Source organism: Lepisosteus oculatus, chromosome 10 (assembly GCF_040954835.1).
Source record: "Lepisosteus oculatus isolate fLepOcu1 chromosome 10, fLepOcu1.hap2, whole genome shotgun sequence".
Taxonomy (NCBI): Eukaryota; Metazoa; Chordata; class Actinopteri; order Semionotiformes; family Lepisosteidae; genus Lepisosteus; species Lepisosteus oculatus.
The window spans coordinates 28,171,839-28,199,142 of record NC_090705.1 but is presented as its reverse complement, the minus strand read 5'-3'; the positions used below and the strand labels follow the sequence as shown (position 1 = coordinate 28,199,142).

Sequence of the window (27,304 nt, the reverse complement as noted above, 5' to 3'; positions counted from 1 at the left end):
TTTCCTTTAGGTGCTCTGGTTTCCTCCCACGATCCAAAGGCATGCTAGTAAGTTGTTTTCTATAAAATTGGCCCTGGTGAGAGTGTGCAAGTGTGTTTCTGTGCGTACCCTACAATAGACTGGCACCCTGTCCAAGGTATGTCCCGCCTTGTGTCCAAAGCTTCCCAGTATAGGCTCCAACTCCCCTGCATCCCTGAATTGGACAAGCAGTAATTGAAAGTGATATAATGGAAATATGGTCTTCAAATCGCCATCAATCTTTCTTGATGGGTTGAATGTCTCTCTTCACAAATTCTTGTGTAAACCTTACAGCTCTTATCCTTACAATTGCTTGGTTTAAATTGGCTCTCGGCAGCTTAGATAGGTTATAAAGAAACAGTGTTCTGAGTGTGTTTAAGAGCAGGCAGACATTGCTATGGATTAAGGGATACAGGATAATTTCACAATATCAAGAAGAGACTCAATTCTACTTCACATATAGTACAGCAAGGCAAACAACGAAAGATAGCTACTGCACCTTCCTTAGGGCTCATCAGTGTGGTAGAATCATACCTTGACCATTCAAAAGAGCTTATGTCATTGTAAGGAACACTGAAATATGTAGAATTGGCAAATATTTACTGTACTTTGAAGTTGTAACGTGAGTGAGTTTTCTGAAGCAACTCTATATTCACATATGAACTAACTGTATATTCTTTCATACACACTGTTCAAACTATACCATAACATATTTTCAGCACTCAGATAAAAGTACACTCTTAACATTTATTTGTACTTAACTGATTGCATTTAAGGCAGCAGTGTGGTGTAGTCGTTAGGGCTCTTGACTGGAAGTTAAGGAGAGAATTTGCTGTTGTTGGATACTGAGTCAATCTCAGTATTCAAATACAGACTGAAAACCAAGTTCATCAACCTAGCCTACTCACACTTACATCATAGCCTGCTCAACCATGGCTGCTGGTGCTGCTGTACATGCCATTGTGTGCCTCTGTGTTGGCCCACCAAGTAGATATATACTCAAATAAATGTCTGTCAACATAAATGAGATCTCCAAGTCATCACTGCAAATAATTTATCAATTGACATTAATGCCAAAATAAAATGAATATTAAAAAGTCTATAAACATTTTAAAATGTTTAGAAAACAAGTTCTAATAGGCAAATAATAAGAGTTTCACAATATTTTTTAAAAATCTGCTGAATTTTCTGAAAGACTTACCTTAGAGGCTACTAATTAAGCAATCATAATATGTATGTTTGAATAAACTGGTTAAGTTTCCAGCACCAGGAGCCTGTATTGGTAGAAATGTTGTTACAAAATCCGTTCTATTAAATTAATTCACTGAGATTGTCAGTGATGTTAAATAAAAATAAAAAGCTCATGCTAAAGGAAATTACATTGTGTAATTGCTACATTAAAGCCTTAAGACGCCCTCTAGTGGTTGAAAACCAAGGTGTTCAAAGTGTATCACAGCATAGCTAAATAAAAATTTTAAAAGTCTTCTTCATAATAAAGTTACAAAACCATCAGTAAGTAATGGTACATTAATGCCAGCTCTATTCATCAGGGCTGGGGTAGCAAGCTGGCATGGCAATTGTCACAGTCTCGCAGCTCTTCAACAGTCAGCAATTCAATACTAGTCTGCTTTCTGCCTATCATCTGTCTGCCTGTGTTAAGTTTGCATGTTTTCTCTGTGCTCAGGTGGTGGCAGGACTGCACAATGTTTAACAGTGCTGCCTCACAGCACTGGGATCAGTTCTGGACCTGTGGTGCAATCTGTGTGAAGTTTGCATGTTCTCCCTGTGTTCAAAAGGGTTTCCTCCAGGTGCTCCCGTTTCCACCCACAGTCTAAAAACATACTGGTAGGTTAATTGGCCCTGGTGTGAGTATGCGCGTTTTGGGTCTGTGCTGTGATGTCCTGTGATGAACTGGCATCCCTTCCAAGGGTGTATCACGCCTTGCACCCATTACATACTGGGATAGGCTCTAGATCCCCCGTAGCTCAGTATTGGATAAAGCAGTTAAAAAATTGATGGATATCCACATAAGTATGTGTGTGTGCCCTACAGTGGACCAAATGCCTATCCAGGGTATAGTCCCTATCCACTTTGCTTCCTGTGCCTGTTAAGGCACTGGTTCACTGCTAGGATAAAGCAGCTTCATGTCTAGGAATTGTTTTTTTTTTTTTTCATTTCAGCATTAAAATGAATGACAGAGCAGTTTTTCCTATGCATTACTGATGTTTTCAAGTCTCATACTACCCTTAGCTTTCCCATGTTCCAGCAGTTCTGCACAGCGCCCAGTTCGTGGGACAGAGTCCAGGTTTTTCTTATTTCCCTCCTCCTACATGGCCAACTTAAGTCTTGATGGCAAATACTATCACCATGGATACAAGAATTCTGCTGCATGCATGATATTTATCACAAAAGACTGCAGCTTGGAACACCTACAGCAAGATTTGCACCAGTTAGCACTGAGCATTAATTAAAAGAAGGACGTTTAATTTTCATACACACTTTCCAGTGCTTTTCAAAGTAGTCTTTCTATTTTAGTCACAGGAGCTTTGTGTGTCTTTTAATTGTAACCAAACAATGGTTTAGAGACAGCCATGTCAATCATAGCCCTTCTTGCTGCCAAAAGGTTTCAAACAGCCTTGAATCCTATTCCCTGTAAAGAGTAGGAAACTGTGGCTTGTATCTGGACAAAAATCAGTATTGTGGTTTTTTTTTTTAAAAGAATGCATACATATCACAACTAAATTTTTCAAACTTGAATTTACATAGCAGATATTGCTCATAGTATTACATTGTAATAGTAAGCTGGAAGAGTTTAATTCCACAAAAGTTATATTATTTTTTGCCTAGGTTCTAGTGATGATAGCAGTAAACTCATGTTACTCAGTCATCCTGACAGAACATATCTGATAACACTATCCAATTTCCACTGAAGAATCAAGAAGGGCAAGTATGTTCCTCACAGTTAGTACTTAGCTTTTAATGATACTTCCTTCTGCTGAATACTTCACATCAGAGCACTTTATATATCAAAAAGAGCGGCATTAATCCACCATTTAAGTGTTGCATCTACCCGAGTGATGCACAGCAGGCAGAATGCTCCAGCAGCCCCACTACATTGCAATTTGGTTAGAATTGTGTAAAGTGTGAACACTAATGTAAAGCGTGAAATTAATTTGCCAATTGACTTAGGGGCAGAAACTCAAGGAGACCTTATCCTGAATTTCCTGAAAAGAAATTAATCCAGACCTTCCAGGGTTAACACACTTACTCATCTGAATTGTTTAATGATCCCATTTAGTGATTTATCCAAAGGACAGCATCATACTCGCTCATTAGTTTCAAAACCAGAAGGAAAAGAAACATTAACCGGTCCACTATAAATTTCACAAGGTCCACTTGAACTTCACACAGGGAAAAAGGAAATATTTTGTGTGGTTTAAGCTTGCGAATGATAAAAAATAAATAATATATTAGAATCTGTTGCTGGAGTACCAGTAAATAAAAAAAATGGTTTGGGCATGATTTAGAATTCCACACAATCGTGCACAATATAAAAAATATATTGCACTTCACTACTGTAAAAAATCAACAGAGATTTTCTTTAAAAGAGGAAGCTTCATATATTGGCACAGTTTATTGAGAATGCCTCCTAAGTCTGTCTTCATCATCTTCCTGTGAGATTCAAATTGAGCACAACACGTACAGGTAATGGAACAAAGTGGCAATTTGCATGGCTGAACAGGAGGGCTTTTTACCTTAACTTATCTGAAGGTCTAAGTTGAGACTAATTTTCCTTGAAATAAAGCTGGAGTTGGCTTTGTGGTTAGTCTGCCTGTGTGCCCAACAGGAACCTTTTATTTGTTGAACATAATACTGCACATTTTTACTCAGTTGCTGTAATCAAAGCTTGGCTTACAGCAGATCTGACTTATCTGAAAGTAAAATACTTTCTTGTCTTATTAACATGATATTCATATCGATTCTTTTATATGCTAACTTGTTGCCTTTTTTAAGCAGTTATCCCTAAAAAGCAGTATAATAATTATTGTAGTAATATTTCAAGACCCCAGAAACTTCTAGGGTAGCTTCTACCGACAGAGCTCTTTATTTTTATACTAAGGAGGAGAGAGATGCTAAGAAGGGCAGTGGGGCTTCAATTCTTCCTTTGGTATGCAGGTTCCTCAAGCTTAGCTCTGAATCCCAGTTTTCAGACTGGATGAAATACCAAGCCATAATGCATGTTTTCTAAGATATTTCCTAGGAGTAATGACAAACAAATTTAAATGTCAAGTAAACAGTATTGTGTGCTTATTTAGTTTCTCTGCTTTGTTAGTTTGAATATGCAGGAGTTGTGAAATGTCTACTGGGGGAGGGATAAATAATATAATTTAATCCATCTTAAGCTTTACTAGTTGGTATAAAGATATTAGTAGTGTTACAACCACTCAGACCCTTTTTTTTGTTATTGTTCTTTGTGTATAAGGAAAGTTGCTTTTCTTAGCAACCTCTGGCCTGTTAACCATTGTCTGTGTACTCTGGAAAAAATCAGAAGTACTGCTGCTACGTCAGACATAGTAATAATCAAAACCAAAGAATTCTTATGGTTCAGCTTCATCACACAGTTCACAGGAAATGAACTTCTTTGTATTTTCTGTTTGTTTGTACAGAAGCTTATCAATTTTAACTTACAATTCAGCTAATAAAAGTCTCTTGAATATCACGATAGGTTTTAGTGTTTTGGCTTTCAGAAAATGGGAAATGATAGTCCGAGAAAAGGTTGATTAAAAACTACCCTAAAATCCACTGACAGTTCTTTGCCAGGTGCCTAATTTTATCCATCCCGCTTCATGCAGTGCATTAAAACACATTTTTAATGGTGATCTTAACTTGGCCTACCATTGTTAAACAGGTTGGTAAAGATTACCATTCCCTCCTTAATTTCCTTAGAGGGCTCAGGTCAAGCCAATCAAGCAGTTCTTAAGTCGGCCGTCTTCTGGACCCCTCTCTATTAAGATTGTCTTTACAGTTCATGTAGGGATCTTTAATTACGATATCAAATTACGGGTTCTGATTAAATGTCATGTTTATTCTGCACTGTATTTATATGCATCTGAGACTTGACATTTTCAGTGGAGGTGAAAAAGACTAAGTCTTAAGGATTGATCTTGACCTATGTATGATACTCAAACTCTAACTGGTTGTTTACTGGGGGTGATTGTTGCAGTTTACATTGCATTTTGGTACTGTTATGATGCATCACAAAATGCTTCTGTTCAGATCCAGTGTATGCATCCAATTTCAAAATGGCAATATCAGGGGCAGCCAACCCTAATCTTAGAGTACAAAACAACACGGGGTGGAAAAAATAATGGAAACATAACACAAATGGGCTTTGTATTTTAAAGTAACTAAATCATGACAGTATGCACCAAACAAGGAAAAACAGCATCAGGAAAGAGGAACAGTGGTAGAAAACAGTGATAGATGGAACATGATAGTTGCTAAAAATCACAAAACAACAGCCTCACAAAATAACACAGAACTGAATCTTCTACACCTCTGTGACCCAATCTTAACAAAAGCTGTACATTGTGAACTTCACAAATCTGATATTTATGGTAAGGCTGCCATTTGGAATCCGCTTATAACCAGGGCCAATGTGCTGCAACACATAACCTGGTGTAATGAGCACAAAACCTGGAATTTGAGAGAGTAAAAGACAACACAACAGATCACATTAAACACACTTACTTTTCCTACAACTGGATGGTTAATGTATGGAGAAGCCAAAGCAAGCCTTCAACCCACACTGCCAGTTCCCAGCTATTAAATATGATGATGAATCTGTTATGGTATGGGCAGCCATGTTATGGGTGTCATTGGGTCCAATTATTATGCAAGCAATACAAAGCCATTTTAGGCCACCAGACACCTGATGTGGTCAGACATCTCTTCACTCACTAGATGTAAACATAATTGAACCTTTACAGGGAAGTTCTGGAATGTAGAGTGTAGTGTAGATTTCTACCTCCTTCATCTATCAAATACAGGAGGCTTTCCTTCTTGAAGAATAGTCAAATATCCCACTAGATACAGTTCCAAACTTCATATACAGTATTCCAAGAGGGATTAAAGGTGTTCTGAAGGCAAAGGGCAGCCCAACTCCATTATTAGTTAAAATTCATATATTGCTTGGTGATTCCATTATTTTGTCCACCTCCTGAAGATATGTGTAGCTCCTGTGGGCCACCATTACATCTCCAGTTTCTAAACACTTGAAGTACATTTGTTGTGATCACCTAAGGAGGTTTTCTGTACAAGTAGTTTCGGGTTCATTTCATAAGAAAATGCAAGCACCCTGTAGCCCTCAAGAAAAGTTGATAATTCCCGACTTTCAGTTGATTTGCTAAACCAATTAGAAGTCACGTGATTCAAGTCTTCTCAAATTTATGATTGGTGGCTTAGAAGACATGCTGGACTGTGGCTCTCCAGGACCATGACTGGTCATCTCTTTAGTTTAGGTTTTAGACTTTCTTACTTTTTATTGAGAGCTGCAACAGGAAGAAAACTTTAATTTTCTGGTTACGAGATTATCCTCTTTCGCCTGCTTAGCAATTTTTCTGGCCAGTGTGGCGTGTCATAGAACAAACTTTCATTGTATCTGCTTTTTAAAAAGTTTGTTCGGCAGGGTTATCAAGGTCTTAAAAACATGCTTTTCAAGTGGTAGTAGGAATATATAGTACAGTATGTAACAAGATTTTTAAATATGATTAGAATATGAGGCCACAATGACCAAAGACAAAAAGACTTATACTGAAATAAATGTAATGGTCACTGCTACATTTGTGTTATTGAAGGATGGAAGAAGCACAGGTGTACAGCTATGTTATGTTTACTTTCAATTTTTGCAGATTTCTAGCTGTTATCTTAACACAAATTTCATCTGAGAGAGGAGTTTAATAGCCATCCATACATTGGGATTCTTATTTGCAGTGTTCTTTAGAGTCATGCACAGTACAATAGAATACACCACAAAATGTGCACAGTACATTAAAAAACAGTAAATAACAGTTTCTGAGATTAAAAGAAAACTCCATGCATTTGCATACAGGACAGGATTCTTTTCATCCATCACAAAAGTGCAGTATCCATTTGCATGACATGCAGCACACCTTATGTACTCACATGTTTAGTTTAAACTGGGTTTAAAGGAAAGGTTTAGGTAGGCCAAACTAGAGATGCCCTGCTAATACCCCTACTCATTTTTTTAAAGATCTTTCATTACAAAGATTAAAGACCTTTCAACACTGGGACATCTAAAGCACAGTGGGATCACCATTCTTAGGTACTGGGTTTGTACATTCTCAACCACAGGCAACAGCACCACCTACTAATCTCTCAATACTTCTTCAGAAGCAACCTCATGTGGAAGTCTCCCATCCCAATACTGACCAAGCCCTGCATACACTATCATTTAATATTTTTAAAAAATTTCTGAGTACTTCCCAGACTAAATTTTTGTTCCAAATTATTAAATGCAGTGCAAGAAAAGTATTTTCTCATAAATTTGTATCCAAAAATCTGTTTATCTCAACCTTATGCAGACCACCACAGAATAATAATAATTCCTCACACTTAAATGCCACTTTTCTGGACATTCCACTCAAAGCGCTTTACAGGTAATGGGGACTCCCCTCCACCACCACCAGTGTGCAGCATCCACCTGGATGATGATAGTGCTGACAGTTCGCCAGGACACTCACCACACACCAGCATTCAGTGGGGAAGAGAACAGAGTGATTAAGCTAATTCATAGATGGGGATTATTAGGAGGCCATGACTTGTAAAGGCCAATGGGAAATTTGCCCAGGATGTTGGGGTAACATCCCTACTCTTTTTGAGAAACTCCGTGGAATTTTTAATGACCACAGAGACTCAGGACCTCGGTTTTCCGTCTTACCCGAAGGATGGTGCCTTTTTACAGTATAGTGTCCCCATCACTATTCTGGGGCATTATGACCCACACAGGCTGCAGCGCGAGCGCCCCCTACTAGAAGCGCCCCCTTCCAGCAGCAATCTTAGCTTTCCCAGGAGTCTCCCATCCAGGTACTGACCAGGCTCACACCTACCTAGCCTCAATTGGTTGCCAGTTGTAAACTGCAGGGTGATATGGCTGCATGCCATAGAATGCATGTAATTTCAGTGAAAAAGTACCTTTAATTTAATAAGACAAATTATACCGAGAGCTACAATAAATATAACTGATATACTAATATGCTAAAAAATATAACTGCTTTCTTTAATATGACTGCACTGAAAGTTTTCGCTGCTACATGGAAATGCTATTCATGTGCCAGAGAACGTTTAGAGGTAAATGCAGTGTTCTGAAACATTGTAGTGGCAAACCTTTAGTCATAATAAGCTATCACTCACAAGATCTGAAATGATGAATTTTCTAATGCAAATTAAGTATCACTACAGTTAGCTCAAGTGAACGGAATGGTCTTTGAAGACGTCTTCCCTTTGAACCACAACCAAGATTAATAATGTCAATGTCTACCAATCCTTTGACAAGACAGCTTTCTTCCGTTAAAGGATTTGATTAAATGGATATACTGTATAGAATGTGATCTCAGATCTTCATGTGCATTATGGGATATACAACTCATTTGCTTTAAAAGCTACACTTACACAAGAGTTCAAACAGAAAGTACACAAGGATTAGAAAAGTTGTTCTAAAAAAGAAGCAAGTCCACCTTTCCAAGCCATGCAGTTACTCATATTGTGTAACAGTGAGAAAGATAAGAAATAATTTCTAGGGATGAAGTTTAATCTACAGTATGCAAGCCTCAGTCTTTAGAGAACCCCACTGCGTTCCCCCATCAACATCCATCTATTTTCTAACCCCTTCATCCAATTCAGGGTAATGGGGGAGGTGGAACCTAACCTAGCAAGCAACAGGCACAAGGTGGGATACACCCTGGATGGGTCACCAGTCCATCGGAGGGCACACAGTGGACACACAAACCCACATCAGGCACAATTTTCCCAGAAGCTAACTTACCAGTATGTCTTTGGACTGTGGCAAAAACTAATGAGAACATGGGGAGAACATACAAAAGCCAAACAGATAGCACCCCAAGTTTGAAACTGAACCCAGGGACCCAGTGCTGGAAGGCAGCAATGCTAACCACTATTTTACTGTGCCACCCCACCATCTACAGATACAGTGCCTTGCGAAAGTATTCGGCCCCCTTGAACTTTTCAACCTTTTGCCACATTTCAGGCTTCAAACATAAAGATATAAATGTTTTATTTTATGTGAAGAATCACCAACAAGTGGGACACAATTGTGAAGTGGAACGAAATCTATTGGATTTTTGAAACTTTTTTAACTAATAAAAAAATGAAAAGTGGGGCGTGCAAAATTATTCGGCCCCTTTACTTTCAGTGCAGCAAACTCACTCCAGAAGTTTAGCGAGGATCTCTGAATGATCCAATGTTGTCCTAAATGACTGATGGTGATAAATAGAATCCACCTGTGTGTAATCAAGTCTCTGTATAAATGCACCTGCTCTGTGATAGTCTCAAGGTTCTGTTGAAAGCGCAGAGAGCATCATGAAGACCAAGGAACACACCAGGCAGGTCCGTAATACTGTTGTGGAGAAGTTTAAAGCCGGATTTGGATACAAAAAGATTTCCCAAGCTTCAAACATCCCAAGGAGCACTGTGCAAGCGATCATCTTGAAATGGAAGGAGTATCAGACCACTGCAAATCTACCAAGACCTGGCCGACCCTCTAAACTTTCAGCTCAGACAAGGAGAAGACTGATCAGAGATGCAGCCAAGAGGCCCATGATCACTCTGGATGAACTGCAGAGAACTACAGCTGAGGTGGGAGAGTCTGTCCATAGGACAACAATCAGTCTTACACTGCACAAATCTGGCCTTTATGGAAGAGTGGCAAGAAGAAAGCCATTTCTCAAAGATATCCATAAAAAGTCTCGTCTAAAGTTTGCCACAAGCCACCTGGGAGACACCCCAAACATGTGGAAGAAGGTGCTCTGGTCAGATGAAACCAAAATCGAACTTTTTGGCCACAATGCAAAACGATATGTTTGGCGTAAAAGCAACACAGCTCATCACCCTCAACACACCATCCCCACTGTCAAACATGGTGGTGGCAGCATCATGGTTTGGGCCTGCTTTTCTTCAGCAGGGACAGGGAAGATGGTTAAAATTGAGGGGAAGATGGATGCAGCCAAATACAGGACCATTCTGGATGAAAACCTGTTGGAGTCTGCAAAAGACCTGAAACTGGGACGGAGATTTATCTTCCAACAAGACAATGATCCCAAACATACAGCAAAATCTACAAAGGAATGGTTCACAAATAAACGTATCCAGGTGTTTGAATGGCCAAGTCAAAGTCCAGACCTGAATCCAATCGAGAATCTGTGGAAAGAGATGAAAACTGCTGTTCACAAACGCTCTCCATCCAACCTCACTGAGCTCGAGCTGTTTTGCAAGGAAGAATGGGCAAGAATTTCAGTCTCTCGATGTGCAAAACTGATAGAGACATACCCCAAGCGACTTGCAGCTGTAATCGCAGCAAAAGGTGGCTCTACAAAGTATTAACGCAAGGGGGCCGAATAATTTTGCACGCCCCACTTTTCATTTTTTTATTAGTTAAAAAAGTTTCAAAAATCCAATAGATTTCGTTCCACTTCACAATTGTGTCCCACTTGTTGGTGATTCTTCACATAAAATAAAAAATTTATATCTTTATGTTTGAAGCCTGAAATGTGGCAAAAGGTTGAAAAGTTCAAGGGGGCCGAATACTTTCGCAAGGCACTGTATGTAGAAAAAGATAACTTCTCTAGTATAATACAAAATATAACTTCCTGCATTCTTTCAGAAACATGGACTTTAAAACTAATAAGAATTTATTGTGCATTTTCATGTATGGTCTTTTTTTATAACTATGTCTGCAGGCCAATTAAGAATATGCTCCCAATCACCCAATACATGATGCAGATGGTTCTGCAGGTGTAAAGATTCAGATTTACAAATTACAGCTCTATTTGTATAAACATGCAAATCAGCACAAATGAGTGTCATGACATAACTGAAAGTAAAGTGAATACGACAGCATTATGAATTTAGAGTGCCAATTCTACATGTATTTATGGACAAAACCATTACAGAGTCCAGCAAATTTAGTCAAATATTTTAATTAACTGTCGCACTAATTATTCAATGTTCATAGAAAAATGCAGTGTTTTTAATCTAGTACATGTAGGAAGACGATTTCCTCAACAGAACAGGGGCGTGCACTTGCTGCTACAAAAATGAATACATGACAAAACGGCTTCACACGTACTGTACTCCATCAGGAAAGTTTTTCACAAGCCTAAAAAAGCCAGAGATTTTTCAGCGAATTGGGAAGATGCGACTCTGAATTTCTAGCTGGATACAACAAGAGAATAAAAGAATAGCTATAAACATACTATTACCTCTCTCACTGCTTGGTTAGCAGTGGTTTCCACCTTGCTACTTTCCCAAGAAGCCCATTTTTGCCCAGTCTTTTTCTGATTGTGGAGTCATGAACACTGACCTTAGCTGAGGCAAGAGAAGACTGCAGTTCTTTGGATGTTTTTTTAGGATCCTTTGTGGCTTCCTGGATGATTTTACGCTGCGCCCTTGGGAGAAATTTTGGCTGGCCAGCCACTCCTGGGAAGATTCACTACTGTTCCAAGTGCTCTCCGTTTGGAGATTATAACTCTCACTGTGGTTTGGTGGAGTCCCTAAGCCTTAGAAATGGCTTTATACCCCAAGCCATTTTCAAGAGTGATAGACATCAATAACGTTTTTTCTGATATCTTCAGGAATTTCCTTTGATCGCGGCATAATGTGTTTGTTGAATCCTTGTACTGGCGACTTGACTCTGATGGTCAGGGTTAAAATACAGTAAGTGAGGTTTATATTGAGCAGGGCTGGCTATAATCAAGCCTGGCTGTGTTCAATCAGCTGACTCTAATTATCCCTTTAATTGAGGGCAATTACTTTTTCACACAGTTGGTGTTGGATAATTGTATTCATTAAATTAATGAAAAAAGAAAAAAAACTCAGGTTCCCTTTATCTAATATTAGATTTTGGTTGAAGACCTGAAAACATTCAGTGTCAAAAATGTGCAATAACAGGGGAATTAGGATTACTTTCTCACAGTATAGATATATAGATGTTCTATTTCAGTTCATTCAGTTTCCTGAAGATCAATATTTTCAAAGACCACCAACAACCTGTAGCAACTTGCTGTTTCTTAAACTCAAGTATGGACTCATCTACAGATCCAGCCATTTAAAATGACCGAGGTACGCCGTGTTAAAACACGGTGGACGTAACACAACGTAGCGCAACATACCGTAAGTTTTTTAAATAGGATAATAGTATCCGGAAGTACCCTGTAAAACTGCCAGGATTTGAGTTGTCACCAGAAAATGCCCAGTTTCAAAACCCGGTCGCTACTGAGGGACAAATCTTTTTCCAATTAAGAATTTAAGTTGTATACTGTTTAGACTTTGAATTATTTAGAACTGTGTATTACAGCATGTTAAACATTACAAAGTCGGTATATTTCATAAAAGCAAGATTGCTCAGTTGTACAAAAGTACATAACCTTCCAACATCATAAATAATTTAATTATGCATAAATATTTTATGCATCAAAGTCTTTAACTTCGTAACTTACAGTGAGTTTTGGTTTTAACGTGCTTATATTCTGTACTTCGTAAAAAGTAATAACGTTTTATCCTTTTCTAAGAATATGTAATAAGAACACTACTTGCTGTTAATGTAAAAAGATAAATGTTGTAATGATTTAATGTAACTTGATAGTTATATTCATATGGAATCATGTAACTAAGCAGCTAAAATATCACAAGTTTTGGAAACATTTTGACATTGGTTTCTACTGTAAAAAAAAAACTTATTTTGTCCTTGTAGTGGAAATGAGAACAGTAATATAGCGAGCTGCACCCAGGTGGCTCAAAGCGCATTCAGAGCATTACTTTCTGTTTGTTTTTCATATTGCCGAATGCATAAAAATAGTCCACTATTATAGCTTATTGTGAACATGATGTGTCTCTTTCAGGTTTACATCCGAATTGAGAAAATCTATATTTTGCCTTAATCCAAATGTCAGCAGCCAGTAATCAGCCAACAATTTAACTTGGAATTAAAAAAAAAGTTTAATTGGTGGGGGGCACCAAGAGACGAAAGAGGAGCAGCACAACAATTGCGACTACATCACTTAGTTTTAAAAATTAAACAACTTAAATCGTTATCTTTGTTGTCAAAGTCCTTTAATTAACTTTCAGCATAGCTTCCTCACCATTTAGATTTATTTTTCATACCATCATTAAACAAAGAAGGAGCTTATTGTACTTCCTAATGGCATCACACATGGAAACATTAGATTGCAATCGTTTTTATTTATTTTTTATAAATTTTAGCAAAGTGCCATCTATACAAATGCCACAAAACTATTCTCGATTGTATTGTATGAATGTTATGGCACATCTTAGTTCAACGTTTTAAATACACCTAAATAAGAAAGTCAGGTGTGAACATAAATTATTAGTAATCAATAATATTAAAACATTAATAAATTGTTGCACTTTTTCCGCATATTAATTTGTTCAAATATATGTTAAATCTGACTATCAGATACGTAAATTGCAGAATTAATAAATAAAAAACAGGGTAAAATATAATTTAAAATGTTTTGCTAACAATTAATAACAAACTTTATATTTTATAAATATAAACAACTTTTATGTTTATTAAAATTAAATATTAATTACAAATGCAGACGGCACAGTGGTTAAAATGCCTTTTGTATGTTTTTTTCATAAGTACAACAGTAGAACCAGATGTCTAAGAGGCTTTCAAAATTAAATTATGCATGGAAATCTTTAAACTAGAAAGATGACTAAGATATCCATCCATTTTTAATTGTGGCACAGTGATTAGTTTTGCTATCTTGCCGTGCTGAGGCCCTAGGTTCAATTCCTGAGGTATTGTATGTGTGGAGTTTGCATGTTCTCTCCGAGTTCATGTCAGCTTTCTCCAGGTAATCTAATTTCCTCCTGCAGTCCAAAACATACTGGTAGGTTAATTGGCTTATGGGAATACTGAACCTGGTTTAAGTGTGGGTTTGTGTCCGTTTGTCTGCCCTGTGATGGACTGACACTATTTCCAGGGTGTATTCTGCCTTGCACCTGTTTCTTGCTGGGATAGACTCCAGCTACTCTGTAAAGGATAAGAGTTTAGAAAATTGATGGAACTAAAGGCACTGTGTAACTTCTGTATACACAGTGATAGAAACTCACTATGAGATGGCAGGATCTCATTGAGGATAAATTATTTTATAGTGCTGGTTGAAGGAGTTAGCTTTTTCACTTCTCTGGATATGATCAATCTAACTACCCATTTTCTGTGGTTTCCCTATCCCTATCCTGCTTGATTTATAGTTATTCTGAAAATCTCCTTCTTGAAATGGGAAATTTATAATTACCTGTTTTCACTGTTAACATCTTGCACCAACTCTGTGATAAAAAATACACTGTGCTCAACCTAACAGCTGCTGAGTCCTTAGTTCAAACTGCTACCAGGATTGAATAAAAAAAATCTTCAGATTTTTATATATCTTTATTTAGTAGTTCAATTTGTGACAAAGGATAAATTACTTTCTTGGAAAAATGTGTTTCAAAAAGTGACTTGCTTTAACAAAATGTATTTACAAATGCTTTCCCCTAGCAATCTACCTGAATGCCCAGCTGTTTAAGAAGCCTTCCATGAAACCATGTTTGCTATTACTTTATATAAGGGCTCTCTTACTAAACTGCTATTAAACTGCTGTACTAAACTGTGCTAATTTTCTGACTCTCTATCCTATCAAACCATCATAATCTCCCTTCCGTAAATGCACTTGATTATTCAAGCCCCTAACTCTCTGCCAAATCTGCTTCAGGTTCACATGTTCTTTTGTAACACACCTTTCTGTGATTTTTTGTACATCTAAGCTTTTGCAAGTGTTCCTGCATCCCTCTTCTGCACTCTGGTCATGGCTTTTTTCTGTTTGGTTATTTCAAAGTGACACCTGATCCAATTCTAAAACGTTTTGCTCGTGCATTTTTTTTCACATTTATTTACATTTCTAACACTTTAATGTTCCAATTTTTCATTTGCCTTACTTTTTTTTAATTGAATTTTAGTTTCAGCCTTAAAAAAGTTTAATTTTCTCTTTTGTTTCTTGTCCTACAGGGCCCTTTCATTATGAAGTTCCCAGCATTTTTACAGTGCTCTATTAAATGGTCAGGTTACTTTGGCATAAAGTTTTCATTATATTTGGCATACTACACTACTTGGACATAATGTACTGGACGTCCTGTACACCCTGGACACCATACAGCAGTTCTATTCATATTGAGTTAATTTAATTCAATTTTTATTGTACTATTGTTATGTAACTTATTTTGTAACTTTTCATTTAGTGATCCCCCCCCGCCGATTTCATTGTCAGCAATTACTGCTGCACGCTGTATTGTTGTGCATTTGATGAATACATTTTGATTTAATTTTTAAGCTGTTATTACTGATCACTGAAGTATTGCACTTGACATTGCTTAATTCACATGACAATGAGAACTAGTGCTCTAGTCTATGGTGCGATCTTTTTGCAGCTGAAATTTCACTGTTTAACACAAATAAGAAATTAGGTCATAAATCTAATCGCTTTTTATATATAAACACAAAGTAACTGCTCTCTGAAAATGCTCTTTTTCTTGTTCGTTTTGGGTGAAAACGGCAGTTTAATTCAAAGAAGGAAATCCATGAAGCGAAACACACATCAGCAATGGTGAGGATTAAAGCATAGAGAATAAACTGGGTGAAAACTCCAGCTGAATCACCCATTAGGAATATTACGCCTTTCACTGAAAGACTATTTAGAAAACAGCAAAACCGAGCACAAAGCAAGAATACTTTTGCAAGGCACTCTATATATGTAGATTTGATTTGCGTGTGTGGAACAGCGGGAGGCGAGACTTCGCAGGGGGCTGGGGGGAGGGTAATATGAATGAGGCATATTGTTCAGATTTCAGAATTCTAAAAATAAACTTTTGTTGAGTTTACACGAGAGACAAAAGGTACCTTTTTGAATTCTTTTGAGGTTGTGTGCAGCTTACAAAGCAGCTGATTTTGACAAACAACAAGATATTGCTTGAAGAATTTAAATTCTGTACTGTAGCTTAATTTAATTGAACAGAAAGTCACTTTACACCTTACTTACTCTGTTAAGCAGAGTTTGTGAAACACAGATCACACCCTTTTGTCTGTCTGGGAGCGGGAGACTATTCCAGAGACAATTTCATTGTCGATAACTATGCGGGGAGAGCATGTAGATTCCAAAACACTCTACGGCAGCAGAAGTGAGCAATTACATGCTCGAAAACTAATTCGCAAAGCATATACTGTACAATTATCGCAACATTTGCAAATGATCCCGATACATAACCACGTTATATACTCTACAGTGTTCTATTTTGTATCATGACAGGAGAAAACACTATTAATTATTGTTGCTGCTGGGCGCCAATCGGCTACTTCTTTGACTATCTTGCAGAGAAAGTCATTACCCTGCTTTTTGTCTATCACTTAAATAAAGTGATAAAAGATCAATGCAGAACACTATTTATTACAGTGTGTTTATTTTGGAGCTTTATATTTATGTTTATAATGGAGATTTTCATACTATTTTTATTCATTTTTGATTAAAATCGCAAACGTGTGTTTAATTAAATGCTTTTATCCATTTAATTAAGAACAACAGAACAAAAGCTTTCGCGAAATCACATTCCCCAATTGTCCCCCACTGCACTCAACAATCTTAGAAAGAACACGAAACAGCCTGTTAATAAAATTACTGAAAACATTGTTCTGTCAGCTCTCCCTCCCAGGAAACATGTTGACATGTTCCTTTTAACTACATTGCTGTCGATACTGTTGCAATAGAAAATGATACGCTCAGAGCTTGTAACGTAGGACGCTCTGAACAAGTTAAACTTTGATGTTAGACAAATAAATGTATTTCCCACACTATACTGTAGTGGCTTTAAAACTATACAACATCGCACTAAATGCATGTGGCAGGTCTTTGTTCAAGTTTTAAAACTACAGTAGTAAAAAACGAGTGTTAAGAAAAAACAGGACATTGGATTGCTGGTCGTCTTATGTTAAAGAGCAACAATGACAACAGAATATGCTACTGAAAATTAGTTCCCATCCCCCAGCAGAACTGTCTATTCTACATAAACGCAGCGGGGTGTAACACCTAGCCTAGCCTTTGTGAGAAGTACGGAGCTGTGTTACATAAAAAGGCTGCAATGGAATATACCGTAGTAGGTAAAAGTTAATTCCACGCTGAAAAGAAAAGACTCAATGTGTTTCCTCTATAAATCTTCAGCTTACAGACCGTCCAAGGTAAATTATTATTAATATCTTCCATATCACTTTAAAATTGGAACATTTTTTACAAGTGCAAATCCACCTATCTAGTTTCTAACCACTTTATCTAGGACAGGTAACAGTTTCACCAATATTATCTGGAAACATTTTTTACGATTTTTCTGAATGCTTCGACTGATGCTTAAAGATGTAACATTATGCGTACTGTGGTAAAAGAGCTATTGAGCACAGAACATCTTTCTGCCTGTGAAAAGATCTGCATATGTAGTTTATTCTTATCTGTGTGAAAACAGGAAATACAGAGGGAGTTTCAGAAATTAAAGGTCTTGAACACTGTCTCAAAAATAGACGTTTAATAAATTGAACTCTGTGAAAACAGTGACGAATCACCCTGAAAAAAATACAATTTTAAAATGCAAGAAGTTATTAATAATAATAATAATAATAATAATAATAATAAATTATTTATTAATAATTAATTAATAATAATTATTATTCACTAGTTATTAATAAATCACTTAACTTTGAACATGTTGTGATATTTAGAAATACCAAAAAATTCAATATAGTGTCCATATTCACTATTTTAGTTTTTCAAAGAAACATTTTTTTGTTAAAGGAAAACTCATGGCAGGATCTGAGTTCGAACCCCCGATCTCCCCCATGTAAGTCACACGCCTAAGCCATTACACCAAACCGCCACTTGACTATTTAAGCTATAGCTGAAAAAGGCAGGCAAAATGTGAACTGAGTGAATGAGTCAAATTAATGTAGATGTTTACAAAAAAGTGGACTACGGTAGAACTTGGAGTTATATGAAAATGAATAAATCCTTAAATATAATTCATTTCTTTATATGCGATTCCATATTATATTCTCTATTAATCAAATTCTAAAAATAATTCTTTTTTTACCATGATAACTAGCACAAGTATTCATAGAAAAGGTTAAAACATTATATCTGTTTATGAAGTATATAAACTTAATACAGTCAGAAGGAGAAAGTAAAAATCTTTCCAAAATAACCATAGTAAGTAACCAAATGAAAGACTTTGATGCTTAAAATGTTTATGAAGAAAGTGGAATACTGTTGTGTATTTTTTATTTAAACTTCCACTACTAGCCTGACGTTCAGAGACATAATGCTCCTCTTATTTTTATGCTCAGCTACCAAAATTTCCATTTAGCTGTAAACTTCCGCATAAATATCCAATATTAAGCAGATTTAAACATGCACAGTAAAGAGATTAAATGAAGCAATCATTTCACTAATGCCCAATGCACCACGAGCGCCGCCTGTCAGTCATTTTTGCCAGCCAATCACATACTGTGGTATTCCACACTGTTCTGCAGATAATTTAGTGTAGTAAGGGGTTTTACAAACTACATTTATATGAAAGGTCTTGCTCAATAGCACAATATTACTGCAAAATCCAGAATTTGAGCATGCAACCTTCAGTTACCAGTTTCCAGGTCCAGACCACTAACCACTACTGCACACTGTTGCCTGCAAAATGTGGAATTGCTGACCTGTACAGGAGTCTAACCCACGACTTTACATTGTCAGGACTACGTTCTAACCAACTGAGGTAACCAGATGTATTGATAAGCATGCCGAGACTTGGGCCCGACAACAATGAAGGAAATACAGAGCTGGAAACCTTGAACACTGAAGTCATACTGAACTTGACCTTACAAACTAGTCCACCATATAGGAATTGCAAGGACTCTTAAGTATGGTGAATTAAATCCATGCAATTGTGTCCTTTTTTGGCCTTTAGATTTTGAATTGCTACACTAGTTGAGTATTTTGTTTAGTGCCACTGATAGAAGAAGCTTTGATCTATCCATTTTGAGTCTGTGAAATTGTTATGTTTGTAGCTGCTTTCTTCAGGACACTTTGCTTTTGTAAGCACACTACTTAAACATAATAAGAACCAAAACATAAAATACTTTATTGAGTCCAAAGGTCCAAAAACCAGATACCTGCAAGTCAGACTTGATAAATGCAAAGTAGCACAGTCACAGTTGGAAATTTTAAATTATTTTAGAGCTTATTTAAATTTGTATGTTTGTGAAAATTAAGTAAACTTTATGTGAACTGGAAAATAGGTTTTTAAATTACTCAAAGAAATGCTTGAAGTCTTTAATTGAAATCTGAATGACCCCAGTGTCTGCTGATGTTTTACATAAATGGATTTCTAATTGCTTAATTCAGCACTTAATTGAACAAAATCCGATTCTTACCTTACCTTCGTTTTTCTTTCCTGACGTTAAAGGATGCAGTTGTTAAATAAAACGTGGAGCTCAATTAGGTTACACAATTAACAGCTCAACTGTAACAAAAACAGCAGACACTGAAGTCATGAGGACTGCAGTGGGAAGACCTGATTTATAAAGAAATAGCAGCAGTTGTCAAACTTGTAGTTTTGTGAGCATGAGTGTTAACAGAACCTAATAAGTAATGCGGTAATAAATTACACTTGGTAAAATAGATATACAGTAGGGTCTCAAGATCTGTGAATTTGGTCTGGGTTACAGGGTCAAGACCTTGAAGGAAGAAAAGCACAGCAGGATGAAATGGAGCTGAAGGTTGGTAAGTGCAACTTTCACATTTCAAAAAAGCACTGGGGCTCTGGTTCATTTCCAGACCTGAAGTGCCATCTATGTTGAATATGTATGTTCTCCCCATCTACGCGTAGGTATCCTCCCACAGCCCAAAGACATACTGGTAAGTTAATTGACTGCTGAGAGAATTGGCCCTGGTGTGAGTGTGTGCCCTGTGATGGACTGCTGTCCCATCCAGAGTGCATCCTGCCACTGGTTGTTGTGATAGACTGGCTCCCATGCGACCCTGAATGGCATTAAGCAGTAAGAAAAGGGATGGAGGTCTCTCAGTTGGGTGTCGCTAGCATGGGGTCTGACAGGCTTGAAATTACTTCACAAGTTCACCGATAGGTATATTGCTCTTTTTAATACAGTGCTAATCAGCAAGGCAGAAAGTGAAAGTACAAGCAATCCACTCTATGCTGAGGAGGGTTTAATGTTTCATGTACTTTCATGTACTAAAAGTTTGTGATGTTTAAGTTGATCTGTGTTATTTTAATTAACTTAAAGCCAATGCATTACTACTTTTATTACCACATAATGGGGGTTACTTATGTTGACTTTTTTTTAACCTTACAGTACACACTATATACTGCAGTACACCATGCAACAGCATTTGGAAATTGGCAAATTGTTCTCTGCACCAAACCTTTGTAAATGTCAAGACCATACTGTATTCTAAACAACAGAACAAAAAACCAAGCCAATGTGGAGTTTAATCACATATAATTGACAAAGCAAGGAAATAGTTTGATTTTTTTTCTATTGTTCCCTTATTAAGACCAGATCAGATTTATAAACATACCAAATAAGAGATACATTGATGACTGCATTGATGCTACCACAAGTTCTAATGACCAACTAGACCATTTCTTGCATCACTTTACCAACTTTCACCATTCCTTAAGTTTACATTTAACATATCTTCCACCACTCATCTGTTTTTGGACATAAACCTCTCCATTAACCATTCACGACTCTAAACTTCTATTACAAACCCAATGACTCACACCACTGTCTTCCATACAGCTCCTTCCACCCCACACATACTAGAACCTCTCTCCCTTTTTAACAGTCCCTCAAACTCTGATGACTATGCAGTGACAACATGAACTTCCATAAAGAAGCCCTCAAAATGCACTCTTTTTTCATTGATAGAGAATACCCAACATGTTATAGACAGGGCACTCACCCAATTCCAAAATAACCATCAGAACATCAACTCTTACAAAACCCTTCCACTGGAACCCCATTTCCTGACTACCCCATCACCTCATATAACCAATCACTTAATCTGCTCAACCTTCTTGTTCACAGCTTCCTTAACAGCCCAAAGCAACCATCCACAACACCAGGCACTTTCCCCGTCAACAGAATCTGCATCACCTACAATATGTAGATAAAACACAGTACACATTCAAGGCTCCTCTGGACAATTCAGTATAGTCCAGAAGAAATAAATGTATTTCCAGAAACCTCATTTACTACATCTCATGCAGAAAATAACAAGCCATTCACATTGGTGAGACAAGAAGAAGACTGGCAGACTGTATCAGGAAACATGTCAGACTTGTCAGGAACAAAGATCTCTCCAAACCGATTCCAAATTCAACATTTCACATTAGTTAAACATTTCACCTCTGTGACAATCTTTCAGATCTCTCCATCAGTGCCCTCACACAAGGTTTTCAGAACTCCTATTACAGAAAGACACTCAAACCAAAATTATCCTAAAACTTGGATATCACTTTTCCCCTTTTCTCAACAACAGACTCACCTGCTTCTAAATCCTCTCTATTCATTTGCAGATTTTGGCTATCCACACCTTTCCTCTTGTTCTCTCTGAGTTTGGATATCCATTCACACCTGGTTTAGGCCCATTTCCCCACTGTTTCCCACCACCTCTTAGGTACTATTTGTTTTCCTATGCCTTACTTATTTGCTATTTTCCCTCCAATTCACACACCTGAAGAAGTCTCAATTGCCGAAACATTGTGTTTATTTTCTTTACCATTCAGCATGGAATTAACCTTTACCTGTTCCTTTGCAGACTACGCATGCTGATGTAGCTCCCTACAGATAATCTTCAGATAATTACTGTACAAAATTATACACCAAACTGCCATTTTAAGGGTCTCTATTCGGCACGGGATTGCGGGTATGCCGCACAATTTTAGTTATTCCCCCAAATCCAGCATTTAAAATGCAGGAATTTCCCACACGTATTTATTGGTAAGCTACCCCCCCCAAGCAGAATTAGCCTAAATCAATCCACATGTATTCTCTATCAGATTGAGTTTTCCCAGCCTGTTGCACAGCATTACTGCATGATTCGGTGACGTTATACTATTTGAGTGGTTGCGTTGCAAATCTCGCATTCATTATAGGCGGACGAATACGAATAGAAAACAGGTTGATTTTAATTCGGAATCGGTTATCATTAGTTCAACGCAAAAGCTTCAAAATCTAGTTAGTTAATGGAGCATTCACTGTAAAAGTCCATCTACTTCAGCAATAGGCGAGTTCTTAAGAAAAATATCCCTGAACCTGAAAAATGCAATGACGGTAATGAAGAAATTGACAAAAGAAAAGGAATTGACAATTTTCAATTATCAGATGAAACAAAAAATCCATACTTAAATTAACTGAGCTATTTAAAGCCAAAAACAGAAAGTGATTAAACTTGATTCTTACTTATGCTGTTTGGAATAATTGGTTCTTCAACGCTGCACATTTCACACAGCACAGCAACATCCTATGTGAAATAACTTTCATGCTACCAAGTCTTTTTCCAAGTGTCTTCTAATATATCCCTGTTGACCTCAATGAGCCAAGTATTCTTCTTTACCAGGTTAGGAAAAAAATTGTCCAAACAAGGGTAGTTATTAGGAAGCCTTATGTCTGCAGTCCTTATACTTCACGTTTAATGACGTATAATCTCAAAAGGTTTTATCAATGTCATGTCAATGGTATTAGCACCAAGAATTATTGTGATCAAGGTGCCTCCATAATACAATTCTATGTATAATAGTGGTCCAATCCTTTGTAACATACCCTCACAATGAACTACAGCATTCACAGGCCTGAAGACATATCTGAAGTACTGCAATAATTAAAAATGCAAAAGTTTACATAAAGAACACCACAGGTTTACTACCTATTGTACGTAACCAGAAATTAAGATTTCAAAGCAGGTGTTCTGTGACAGATGTCTGCCATTTTAAAAAATAATTAGTCTTGACTGGACTTATTAACATCAGTTTTTCAGAGTATTTAAAACAGCGTTTGTGTGATTGTTTCCACAGTCTTTCAGTTCAAATTTTATTAGATCTGACTGCTAATTAAATCTAAAGATATTAACACTGTGGGCCCTATTTAGCAAAGTTTGCATAGCCCCAATATAACTGCAAACCACTTTGGCAGACGATAACTACACAGTTAGCATTAGCGCTGGGCTAGGGCCAAGGGCTAGGGATAGTGTTCAATCAATCAATCTATTTTATTCTTATACAGCACTTTTCAAACCAGAACATTCTCAAGGAACTTAACATAAATTAGACATAAAAGTGCAGCAAACAAAAAAATACAATGAAAGCATATGAATGTGAAATTAAAGAAACAGGTTATTAGTACACTTTAAAGTAAGATTTAAAAATGTCAACAGAGGCTGCATTTTTAATATGGTGTTGAAGAGTATTCCAAAGACAGGAGACTACTGCTTAAAAAGCTCGGTCCCTCAATGTACAATGTGAAGTCCTTAAAACCAGTGGACATGTGGAAATAGCAACTCTTGAAGGTACACAGGAGATTGCCCATGCAACCTGTTAGGTCAATAACAGAATCATAAAGTCTGTCCTATAAGAGAGTAGTAGCAATGCAAGTCTTTCAGCACAAAATAATGTTCAGATTCAGCAAACCATAACCAGGTGAGAGAATTTGCTTTTAAATTGATGTGAAAACCAGGTGTAAACTATATGAAATTACAAGGCCAACTATAAATATACCTGAAATTACCAGAAAGAGCAGAAGAAAGAAAAGACAGTGAGAAAAACAGACGGAGGAAATAATTTTCAGATTAAATGTCAAACTCAGCTAATGATTACTTGATCCTTGATCTACCTAGTGAAGTAATTTCTGGTGTGTCAGCCACATGGGTGTTGCACATCTGTTCTGGATTTAAATGGGTCCCCTCATATATGTAAAGAGCCCTGAAATCATTTGGATTGAAAAGCTGTATTCAGGTACAATTATTCCCCATTTTGAAATTCTGTCAGCATCACTGACTTACAGGTGCTGTGAAAGGGAAGGTCAAACCTCTCAGTTCGTTTTGATTTGTAGTGTTTGGGGGGGGGTCTCTATGGATTTTAGCAGTAAAAGTATTTTAACATATTTGTGTTACAGAGGACTTTTTTATATTATATATAATATATTTATACCAAGCGTGTTCTTATTAAAAATGTCAAATTTCCTCAAAAAGAAAACTGTAAATTTGTGTAAAATGGGGTTATGAAAATAAATAAATGGTTAGTTTGCTTTATTATCAGTTTTACTTACACTTACGAAAAGATCTGTTAAGAAAGTCATATTAGGCCTTTCCATTAATAATTTTAATGATGTCTGTTACTTCAAAATACACTGTTTCAAAGATAACTACACAAACCTCTTATTTAGGAGACAACTGTTCCTCAAAAGTAAAACTTTAACATCAAATCAAATGGAAGGTTCAGAGAAACAAATCTAGCTACAGAAATACTAGTACGGTACTGTTCGCTTTTGTAATGAATCATTTTCGCAAAGCATATGGATTCGAATAGTGGAAAAGGACAATTAAATGTAGTTGCAGTAAACGTCTTTGGCTAATTATGATGCAGTACATATAGCACTGGTCTAAATCATAACCCTTTCTGCTGCTCCACATGCGTGCAGTAACTACGTTTTGAACACTGTCCAATCCCTGGAACAATGGCTCTGGATTAGCCTAAACAGAACACGATATCCTGCAGTTCTGCCTTTAACCAGCCTACGGGTCTCGTCTGTTCCAAAGCTTTCTTTTGTTGTCCATCGTCAAGTTCTCTATGATGCAAACTGCTAATCAGTAACACGCACAGTTAGTGCACTTATGAGTCCTTTTCTTGTTTTGTTTTTTTGCGTCATTTAAGAAATGACACTCAAAAAGTCGTAAGGAGCACTTTACAGGAACCGTAAAAACGCTGACATAGGTCGTCTGAACCACGCAATTGTGTCAAGAACGACTCTTCAGATCTGTTGAACAACAAATGTGGGTTCCTGCTTGCACAGGTGTATTTAGAAACAAAAGCAACCCATTATTTGTCCTTGCTTTGTCAAAACCGACGCTCGAATTCCAACAACACAACCGCTCACTGACGTCTCAACAGAATCTCATGCCAACCACGTTGACAAAGAAAAAAGCACATAACCTTATACTTCATGACAGTTCGCCATGAAGAACACCAGGGGCTTTAGCAAAAATCCTAGAAATAAGTGAAGACGTCAAAGCCGTGAACTTGTTCTATTAATTTTATGTTTTTCCTTGTGAAGAACTACATGGACAGAAGTGGAACTCTGCAAGTGCTGGTATCGAATCTCATTTCCCAGCCTATAAAGCGCACATTAAATGCTAAAAACTTTAGAATCCATAATGTTCCAGAAACAACCGCCATGTGAAAGAACAGGCAAACCTTTTTTCCTTCGCAGTGGATATTATTATTAACCGAAAACAGTTGTTCAATCGCCGTTATCTGACGCTTATTCCCATCTATTAGCTGCGTGCACAGTTTGATCAGATTAATCAAAATGTGTTTAATGTGACTAAACAAGAACACCGTGTCCACTTTCTAACGCAAAAACTCTCGAACACGGATCGGTCGTTTTGCATCATTCAGTGTTTTCCCTTCATATCTGGGCGCGGGGTGGCCAATACTAGATGACAACACGCAGCGCACAAGGCCCAAAAGGAGCACCAGCCTCTCAAACTCTCCATCTCACTTCATGGTGACTATAAATAAATAAAACAGGTGATCGAGTGCGCATCGAGTTTAAAAATAACGATGATCACTTGCAACAGGGATATCCTTACGACTTCGTCATCGAGCTCCCTGTTGTGCCCCAGTCTCACTGAAGTCTGAACACAAAAGAGAAAGAATAACAGTGTAACATACCTGGTCCCGGATTTTAAGAACCACCATGTTTCAAGAGCAGTGCCCCCTTTCATACAGGGATAATTCCTCGTTTACAGGTACGTTTCGGGACCCCAGACTCCCGCGGGTTAATTCTTCCTCCCTTTCTTATTTCGGCTTGCGTTCGGCCTGGGCTTCCGCCTTCCTTCCTGAAATAGACAAACACAGGAGGCACAAACTCCACAACATTACCGCCACCTTCACCCAGTAATTACAAGGAGGCCGGTTGGACAAAAAAGGGGGATGGCGAAAAAGTAAGGGAAACTGCGGTTGGCTGAAGGCCGCTGATAGACATCAGGAAGGGAGAGTGAAACACCGCTGAAAGGCACAGTAACTGTAGCTAAAGCCAGGAGAATTAGGGGAGCGGTGAGGGGAAAGGAAGTAGCTTTCGAGTTTATGAGCTATCTCTTTACTCCCAGGACACACGGGTGAAATTTTGTAAACCTACTGTACAAAAGTTTATTTTGGGGCTGAAAATAAGTGATTTCAAATAGCTTTATTTCACATATATATTCTCTAAAATCAACCAATGCCTCTAACTAGGTAATTATATAAAATAGAAAGAGTGATAAATCTGCCAAACTAATTACAAATGTAGGTTTGTACATTTGTAATTAGTACAAACCAGTACTAATGGAGTTACTAACTCCAGTCGGGATGGGGCCGACCAGATGCGGCAAGGGCGCCCGCCTGAGCCCCCGTTGCGTTACAATATTATAATAATATAATTATGAAATTCCATCCGTGACCATACTGCCACTATTAACAGGCAAATTTTGTAAAAGGAATAAATACTGGGATGCATGATCACGCAAAAAAAATATTATCGGATTTGATAGCATTGTTGTGTTTTTAATGCCTCTCATTCTTTGTGTACTTGTCTGGGTGCTGAGCTAGAGGGCAAGTGAAAGAAAAACAAAATAAATTAACTTTAATTACTGTAAATGTTTTG

General features: G+C 37.3%; 1 protein-coding gene across 1 annotated transcript in view; it reads right to left on the bottom strand.

The window, feature by feature from the left end:
* Nucleotides 1-26,722, bottom strand: part of ankrd28b (ankyrin repeat domain 28b) — a 70,159-nt gene extending 43,437 nt beyond the window's left edge. Inside the window, exon 1 of the mRNA XM_069195055.1 lies at nucleotides 26,335-26,722. Within this exon, the coding sequence (XP_069051156.1) occupies nucleotides 26,335-26,361 (27 nt within the window). The 5' untranslated portion in view covers nucleotides 26,362-26,722. The remainder of the gene's footprint in view (nucleotides 1-26,334) is intronic.
* Between the last annotated feature and the right edge of the window lie 582 nt (nucleotides 26,723-27,304).